This window comes from Cicer arietinum, chromosome 7 (assembly GCF_000331145.2).
Source record: "Cicer arietinum cultivar CDC Frontier isolate Library 1 chromosome 7, Cicar.CDCFrontier_v2.0, whole genome shotgun sequence".
Classification (NCBI taxonomy): domain Eukaryota; kingdom Viridiplantae; phylum Streptophyta; class Magnoliopsida; order Fabales; family Fabaceae; genus Cicer; species Cicer arietinum.
In genome coordinates, this window is record NC_021166.2 from 4,628,334 (window position 1) to 4,637,434 (window position 9,101).

General features: G+C 33.4%; 2 protein-coding genes across 5 annotated transcripts in view; one reads left to right on the forward strand and one right to left on the reverse strand.

Annotated features, from left to right (window-relative positions):
* Positions 1 to 634: 634 nt before the first annotated feature.
* Positions 635 to 2,052, reverse strand: LOC101488561 (3-oxo-Delta(4,5)-steroid 5-beta-reductase-like). Its single transcript, XM_004508207.4, has one exon. It carries the CDS (start codon positions 1,890 to 1,892, stop codon positions 762 to 764), a length of 1,131 nt encoding a protein of 376 aa, XP_004508264.1. The 5' UTR covers positions 1,893 to 2,052; the 3' UTR covers positions 635 to 761.
* A 1,766-nt stretch (positions 2,053 to 3,818) lies between these two features.
* LOC101508909 (AMSH-like ubiquitin thioesterase 3) overlaps positions 3,819 to 9,101 on the forward strand; it is a 9,248-nt gene continuing 3,965 nt past the window's right edge. Inside the window, exons 1-11 of one of the 4 annotated variants that reach the window (XR_003474241.2) lie at positions 3,819 to 4,105; positions 5,150 to 5,214; positions 5,324 to 5,399; positions 5,494 to 5,694; positions 5,974 to 6,065; positions 6,318 to 6,383; positions 6,731 to 6,836; positions 7,346 to 7,392; positions 7,940 to 8,249; positions 8,393 to 8,482; positions 8,580 to 8,642. Coding sequence is in view for 3 of the 4 variants with exons in the window: in XM_073364027.1 (XP_073220128.1) it covers positions 4,007 to 4,105; positions 5,150 to 5,214; positions 5,324 to 5,399; positions 5,494 to 5,694; positions 5,974 to 6,065; positions 6,318 to 6,383; positions 6,731 to 6,836; positions 7,346 to 7,392; positions 7,940 to 8,249; positions 8,393 to 8,482; positions 8,580 to 8,642 (1,215 nt within the window). In the remaining variant the exon portion in view is untranslated. The remainder of the gene's footprint in view (positions 4,106 to 5,149; positions 5,215 to 5,323; positions 5,400 to 5,493; positions 5,695 to 5,973; positions 6,066 to 6,317; positions 6,384 to 6,730; positions 6,837 to 7,345; positions 7,393 to 7,939; positions 8,250 to 8,392; positions 8,483 to 8,579; positions 8,643 to 9,101) is intronic. The other 3 variants (XM_073364027.1, XM_027336816.2, XM_004508110.4) reach the window with 3 other exon arrangements.

Sequence of the window (9,101 nt, forward strand, 5' to 3'; positions counted from 1 at the left end):
AAAAAGTGGATGCCATTTCCTTTTCTTCTGCCAATTCCTGCCAACGCATCTTCTGATTCTCGATGAAGCAACATAACTCGTTGAATGTTTACAACACATACTTGGTTGATGCCATGATTCCCTGGATCACAACCAGAGCTACTTATCCCAGTTGTTGTAATTTACCTTCGAGAATGTTGAATTGTTGGTGAATTGAAATTGCACAAAACTAGAAGAAGAGGAAAACTTGCATAATTTATATAACACATAAAATTGTAATGCTTGCACACACAAATTTAATAACCTAACTCAAAGATAAAACTTCTATATTTGGGAGACTGATTCCGACTTTAAAAATCACAATGAATTACAAATTTTTTTGATAGATGATTGAATAATGAACTAAAAAATTTTCTCTATCTTTTCTTTCACTAAAATGTTTTTCTCTTTGCTGTGTTTCCTCGCATTTAGAGTTGAGTATTTAACTAAATCAATCTACTCACATAAATCGCTAAGCCTGTATATTCATAAGCCAATACAAAGAGAAGAAGTTAGTTACAACTAGTTTAACATAAAGAAACTAACTTCCAGCTTGGTTGAGTAATAAGCAAACTCCACCAAGAGAACATTAATCCCATTTTATTCGTACCATAGCTCCGCAAACAATATTATTAATTAATCCAACATCACTCTTTTACATTACAAATACCAACAGAACATAAAAAAGCAAACAATATTATTAATTAATCCAACACAATAAAATCACATTATGCATTTGTAGGTCAATGTTGGTAGGTGGGTATGAGTTTCATTTCCTTCATCTTGTTCACCCAGAATCTGATACTCTTAAACGTATCAGCGTATCCAAAAAAACCATAATCCTTACTCTTATTCATACTAGATACATGTTGAAACTCAAACCGTAGAACAGGCACCATAGCTTCATAGCAAGCAATTTCATCCAATTTAGTTTTGTGAAGACCATATTTCTCCACAATCATATCCCAAACGTGACCTTTATCACGCATCAACTCAACCAAATCAAACTCATCCTTCTCATCCAACTCCACAAACTCAACATCAAATACATCGCTCAACAACCTCCACATACTCTTCCAACTAAAAACGTCGCCGTTTGTGCAATTAAACGCTTCGTTTTTGGCATGCTTCGTAACTGCAGCCCACACGTGTTGCTTCGCAAGCACGCTTGCATCCGTCATGTCACAGAAATTCTCCCACGTGTACTTACTTCCTGGGTACCGAAACGGTAATCCTACGTGGCGGCAAATAGCAGCATATGTCGCTAGTATCATCAGCGCGTTGATTGCACTTCTTGGTGACGCGCCGATTATGATAGAGGAGCGGTGTATTGAGTATGTAATCGAAGGCGCGTAGGATGCAACAAGATCCTCAAGCGCGTAGTAGAAGATTGGGTAAGGGAGTCGAGGCATATTTTCGTTAAAAGGCGGTTCGTGGCCTTTTAGCTGGGTGGACCGGACCGGATCATTGATCGGACCCATGTAGTGTTTGGTTCCGGTTTGGACCGTTACGTGGGTCAGAGTAGAAGACGGAGAAGATTTGAGAACAGTGAGAACATTTTGAAGCATGGATTTGTTGACAGTGACGTTGACTTCTTCGTCTCTGTCATGATTGAAGGTGAGCCAGAAGAGGTGGGTGACTTCGTGAGCTATGGGTAATAGCTTGGCGCGTGTATCGGCTAAGTCAACGGCGTCAAAGGCGATGAAGGCGTCAAGGATGGAAAGAGGGAACCAGGTGTTGGGAAACCTGCGAGCCGCGCCGTAAACTTTCCATGGAGCTGCGAGACAATTGGAATCTTTCAAGGCTTCGGCTAGGCTTAGACCAGCCATTCCCGTCACTCCTACGACTAGTGCTACTGGATTTTGACGCTCCATCACATCACATTACTGATGAAATCTCGGTGGTGGTGTCTCTTTATCCTATTAGTCACCTCTATCCACTCCTATATTTTTTTGTTTTTCTTAATAATTATTGTAAAATAAGTGCTACACAGCTCATCAATTTGAGATTTCAGATCTCACTTTGATATGATTATTATTTATTTGTGTATAATAAGAAGCGATAGATAAAGTTGATGAAAAACGTGTTTATCATAAAAAAGGTAAAAGAGATGTTCCAAATATTTTAGACCCACTTATGACTCTTTTGTCCAAAATTTGTCAAACAATCCAAAAATGAAATATAATTTGAGAAGTTATATATTCAATAATTTGAAATTTAATAAAAAAATATTTCTTTTTAGAGAAAATAGATCATGCACTTTTGTGTGAATTAATTTTAGATACCATCAGTGTGAACTAATTTTCAATATAAATTAATTTTATACTATGAGTCAAAAATAGTTTTAAATTAATTAGTTTTTTTTACAAGAACGACCAAGAATATAATTATTGATTTTGGTAATCACCCTATTATTGTAAGGGAATAACCACACAATTTTATTAATTATTAAAATAGTTTTACACACTAATAATATATATCAATTAAACTTTAAAAAAAATTCTTTATAATTTTTGTTGTTTTTTTTTTAATATATACCCTCCAGTTACTTATTCACACTACATTTAAATAAATACAGATATTAGTATATGTCTATTTGACTATTTCTAAATTATTTATATATTACTATAACTAGTACATTTTCCCGTGCCAGATAAATTACACTTGAGGGATAAAATTTTATTAGGTCTCTTTTTAATGTCTAATGAAAGAGTAGTAGATGTTTAAACTTAGTATATTGTTCGAAAAAATTAATTATGTCGATTATTGATTAGATAATCGGGGCATCATTTTCTCATCTTAATTTATTTTTTATAAAAAAAATTATGAATGATATAAATATACATTGGGTAGATGTTTCCTATAGCAGCTCCTACATTATATGTTTTATGTTGTACTATCTTATATAAATGAAATATAAATAAAATTAATAAGGATAAGGTCTAACATAAAGAAGTAGATTAGCACAATGTGTGATAAACTTAAATTCAAACTTCCATCCAAAGAAGTAGCTGTATTTAGTGTGTAATGCACTTCAAATGAAATTATTTTCAATGAAGTAAATCTATAGAAAAATATGAATCCAATAAATAAGTAGTTAAACAAAATTACAATAAACAGAGCATTAAAATGAAAAGGAAAAAAGCACATAAAAAGGTCCCCAATATTCATTAAAAAAATCCCCAACAGTTGAAAGCATAGAAACGATTTACCGCTAATTTAGTAGGAGAATATGAAAAGATAAACCCACATGCCAACTTAGTATTTACCGGGGCTATATAATATAGAATTAGTTTATAAATTATAGTTGATAACTTGTAGTCGATAGTTGTGAAATTAATTAAATTATTTAATAAATTAACGATTTAATTAATTTAAAATATACACTAATATAAAATGACATTTAATTAACTTAAATTTTATCTTTTAATTGAATTTAAAATTTATTTAAAATGAAAATAAATAAATTATCTGTTTTAGAATAATGGTACATGTATTTATAGAGTTAATTTTTTTTAATATATTTAAGTATTATGAACCACTTTTTTTTTATATCATTTTTCTAAAATTATTCCGTTAAAATTTGAATGATTTTAATAACACAATTCCATAATGACCATAATAGTCATATTTAAGGTCTATTATAGAATGCAAGATAACAAGTATTTTTCTAAATGTATGACCTACTTTTGTTTTTGTCTATAGAAGAAAGCAATATTTTTATTTCTATTTTTTATTTATTACGACACTATGTCGGAGAAAAATGTTTATTAATTATTAATTAATAATAAAAGTATAAAAATCAGAGGTATAGTTGTAGCTCTGTCTTCCTTCCTTATTCGAAACGACGAATTTAACGACTTGGCAGTCACGCTTTGGATCCTTCCTTGCTGCTGCTATTACTATCGAATTGTGAATTTCAGAAACACAAAAGGTTCGTTAATCAATTTAATCTTTTCGGCACTGGCATTCCTTCCCTGAGAAGAAGATGACCATCGACTTAGATTCAATCACTCGCAAAGTCGATGTCGACAATCGCATTCCTCTCCGCTATTACTATCGAATTGCCGATAATCTCCTCAAGCAGGTACTTCCTTTATTCCCTTTCGATTTAAGCCGTTAATTCATTAATCATTCATCCTCAATTACGTTAGGGCTTTGCGAATTTAATCTCGAATATTCGCGAATCTCAAGTTAGGAGAAGCTTTTTGTTTACTTCTCTCATTCCTAGAAACTCACTTCAGAGACTATTCGTGCTATTTAACTATTTATGAATTATGATCACTAAAACGTACTTGTTTCTAGCCATAGTGCATATCTGGTTATGTGATGACAAAAATTGATTTTGAATGAATTGATTTTGTTTAAAAGTTACTTGAATGTAAAATGATAATGTATGGGTATATTTAAGTAAAAGTGGATTGAACAATAAATTTCAGTGTTAAAATCATGTTTAGACTCAAAAGCTACATATCCTAACTTCAAATTAGAATCATCAATTCTGGAGGTACAATTAATTTTACTCGAGAGCAGTCAAATATGTCAAAATCAATTTTACAACTCTAGAATCAATACAGGCGGCTCCAAACTTGAAACCAAACATAGGATAGTTAGATTATCAACTATGCAATTTAGGAAGCGATTCAGTAGGATGTGTTTTATGAGACTAGAACTTGTTCATCTTCTAGTTTGTCACAGCTCCACTGTTACAAATCAATATAAAATTTGCATGTTAATCATGCAATTTGAACTGAGAATGCTGCATGAACGCTTGAAATATATAGATGCTAAAGTTATTACGGTAATAATTTGCACTAAGGTGCCACAAGTTTTGTGTGGAATAACTTGAACTTTGATGTATTCCTGTGATTGTTGCTTTTTGGTGTTTACGTCATTTTGAGCAATGCTTGTGGGGTCACAACGACATATCTAAATTACTTAGGCGTACACACAAATGAAAAAATGTAGAGAGGAAAGGATAATAATAATTTTTTAATTATTATTGAAAGTTTAATGATGTGTATTTTTTGTGTGCCTAAATCATTTGGATTTATGGTTGTAACCACAAAATAATTACTACATTCCTTCTAGGCGAGTTCAGTTGAGTGATTAATTTTGTTCTTGTCAACAGGCTAGTGTCTACAGGGAGGAGAATAATATAGTTGACTTGTACATCATACTCCTTAGATTTATAAGGTAAAATTTGGCAGTTTATGAGTTTTCTTTTAACTCGTAAGTTTGCAAATAAATTAAGTATAACCTTTCCATTTTTACCTTACGATAATTTTTTTTGTATCATTTCAAGTTTGGTTTCAGAGACCATACCGTATCATCGAGATTACCAAACTTCACTTCCTAATGAAAGAGCAGCATATAAGAGGGTGAGAAGCTGCTTTGCCAATTTTTATGCCAGATGTTCATGTGTTTATTTTTGTTTTGTTAATTTAATTTTTTCTGTCATTTTTTCCTTTACAGAGATCGCGACTTGTATTGGATGAGCTTGAGTCCGTGAAGCCTGAATTCAAACGCCGGTTGGACAAATTGAATGAATCACATTTACAAGCTCCATTGCCTGAAGAAAATGGCTTCAATATGGCTTTGCAGAGTCCAGCGAGTTCATCTTTGGAATGGCCAGCTGTCAATAAAAGATATAACTCAAGCATGGATTTCAAACAGGTGAGAACATGGCGATGATTGCTTTATATCAGTTGTTGTGATACTGAAAATTTCTCAAACTATTTTCATCTGTTCCATGGCACCTGATTTAGGTACAACTTGAAGTGCTTGAAAATTTTAAAAGTTTTGTGGGTTCTACAAATTTTTTTTCAATATACATTTGTGAAGGAGTTGCGTAAATATCACAAGACTTCGTACTTTTCTGCTCTTATGCACTTGCATGATGTTTACAACTTTTACTGTTATCAACTCTTGTTCTTTTCCCTGACATATTTGCAGTCTGCTGGATTGGGTTCACAATCTTCATGGACATATAATAATACCACGTTATCTTCAACTTCCATCCCCACCGACAAGCAGTTTCAGAAATTGTAAGTGTTTTTTCCTAACATTCTATTCTTTTTAACTTTCTATAACTTACACAAGGCCTGCGAGTGAGAGATCTTTTTGTTATGAGTGTTAACTTTGGGATTTTGGTCCAGTCTAGGAGATAAATAATTATATGATGGTAAAATTGAAATTATGGATTGGGATTGCCTGTGCTCATTCTTTTGACTCCCCTTTTTGTCCCCAAACAAATTTCCTTTTGTCACTTAGATGTCTAAGTGGATTTCATGTTGCAGGTTTAACAATTGTTTTTCCCCTCTGGTCTACCTTCCTCCAATTCCCCCTAAAAGAAAAAGTAAAGAGTGAGCATAAGTGATTCATTTTAACAGTGTTTCTTGTTATCAGAGGAAGAATTTATTGCATTTACTACTTCTACTCTTCATTGGATCAAACTCTAATGCTCAATTTATATGCTGTGGTTCCTTATGTATTATTTCCATTCCTATTGCCATTTTCATTCAGTACACATTAGTGATATGCACTATGCGCTTCTTTGCTTTTCATTAGCGTATATGCTTCTATTATCCTTGGCTCCTCATGATTTGAGGAGGTTCTGTCTTGGGCATTCATGACAAGATATATTTTATAAGAAAAAGCATGCTGCTGTGTTGAAGGAGGAAATATGATAATTGCTCTCTGGACTTTGCAGATCTCTTAATCTACCCCTACCAAAGAAGGAGACCTTGTCAAGACACTCATTTTTAGGACCAAATGGTCTCCGGGGACAATGGCTCGGTCCTACTACTGAAATAAAGGTAAAATTGAAGTGCAGGTTTGTGATATTCAGTGACCATGAATGATCTATATTTCTGATATAACATTTGTTGGAACAATGAAGATCTAGAAAGAAATAATAGAACCTGAATGCTCTGAAATTGATATTGACTTATGATGTGTTCACTTACAAAGCATATAGCACTAGCCCTTATGTAAATTGATATTATACTCACAGACTACCAAATTAAATAGGGAGATAAATCTTGAAATCTAATGAGATGTGGAACCTACCCTAGGAGTCAATCTAAGATACTTCGAATTATTGTGAAAACGCAATAAAGATATTATGAGATGATTTTTCATAGTTCTAACAATATTGATGATAGGGACTTGGGTATTATGAGGTGCCCAATTCCCACATCGAGTAGTATATGGGATGCTCAATGGAGTATTTAAGTGACTTGGTTCTTCCCCTTGATAGCTAACTTTTAAGGGAGGGCTGCCCAAGTGCTTGGATACTTATTAACTGATATTTGGTGCTGTTCAGGTTCAATATCCAAGCAGTAGTGATCTCACACATGCCAAGGATTCAAGGTTTGGCTCATTTATTTTAATTTGAAATTGCGGTTTCTTTTATCTATTTCATATATTCATGCTGTGCAAATTGCGCAAGTCTCGTGTTCTCAATCTTTTGTATTTTGGATCCTGTGTCTATTTCTCTGTCCATTGCAAATAGTATTTCTTTTTGAAAAACTATTTTTGTTTTTTCACATTTCTTTTCTTTTTAGAGTGATGCTATGTATCATGAACTTAAGGTTTGTGAAATTTCATGAAGAACATCTTGGGTTCAAAACAAGTTTCAAAGCTTCACTCTCGAATATGGCAGAAATTAGGATGGGTAGTGTGCTAAAAAGCTAGTCATAAATATTGCTAGTGACGTATCTGTGACTGTTATTATGGTGACCTTCAGCATTTTCCTTTTTTTAATGTGTTGTTTCTCATTGTAACAACCTGAAAAAAAAAAAATGATTATGGGAATTTGTTGAAATCTTAAGATCAGATTTGAAGGTGCGTTGTTCAGCTTTGTTATTCTGAAATAGAACTGCCCGCACACTTACTATTGTGTTGTTCATGCTGACAGTGCTGTAAAGTATGATCTTGTTGGCATTAAAGATGATGATCAAGGACCAGTTACATCCACAATGGATTCAATTCTCTCCTTGGATGATGGAAGATGGTTGCATCCTCCTGTTGAGTCCTGTTCTCCTGTTGTATCGGAATCCTTACAGTTGCTCAACATCAAGCAACCTTTGCCTCCTCCTGTTCTTGCTCAGGTTTACCCAGAATCTGCCTCCATTCCTCCTTCAAAAGTTGCAGATCCAAGACCAGGACCAGCAAAATCTTCTCATGACTCTGGACTTGGTCCCACTACATATCAACACCTACACATTGTAAGCCTAATTTTGTTTTCTGCAAGAAGTGTGCACAATCAAAATTGGGCTGTCTTGGTCATTTATTGGAACTTTTTCTTATTTGTGTTTTGTTTGTTTATTTTTTACATTGTGTAAATCATAATTTTACTTTGTTTTTGCAGCCTGTCAAAATGATGGATGACTTTCTCAGATTGGCTTCACAAAACACGCGAAAGAACTTAGAGACTTGTGGTGTTCTTGCAGGGTCTCTGGTAAGAGCAGTAGAAATTTTGTGTACTTTCAGATTCAAGAAAATTTATTGGGTGCTAATTTTAACAGTTATTTGTGCTTGCAATTTGGTGGCTCTAGAAAAACAGGGTTTTTCAGATCACAACACTTATAATCCCAAAGCAGGAATCAACTTCAGACTCGGTAAGAAGATACAGTTTTCTGTTTTAAATAATTACATACATCATTAAACTATCTGCCTCAGTGTATTTAATCACATAGCATTCCAACATTAAAAGACTACCTTACATACGCCATTATCCTTTGGACAAAGTAAAACTGTAACACTGTTTTGAGGTTATACTGCTCTAATGTAGTGATTGACAAATCTTGTATAATTAGGAACTATTGGAATTGGAAATGATTTCTCAACATTTTAGTGAAAATACTGTTTCAACCTCCATCAGTACTGTAAATTTGAATAATTCACATATATATTTTTACATACAACTGATCTTTTGTCAATTTTAGTAGAGTCATCCTTGGGAATTCCAATGATTGTGATAGACCCTGTGCTACTTAAGTATATGTGAGGAATGATAGGATGAAAAGCAGTTGATGGAGAATATTCAAGCTAATGAACTGCAGTGTTATTGACTGCCT

Coding starts and splice junctions, on each gene's coding strand:
- LOC101488561 (XM_004508207.4), bottom strand. CDS start 1,892: ATGGAGCGTCAAAATCCAGTAGCACTAGTCGTAGGAGTGACGGGAATG.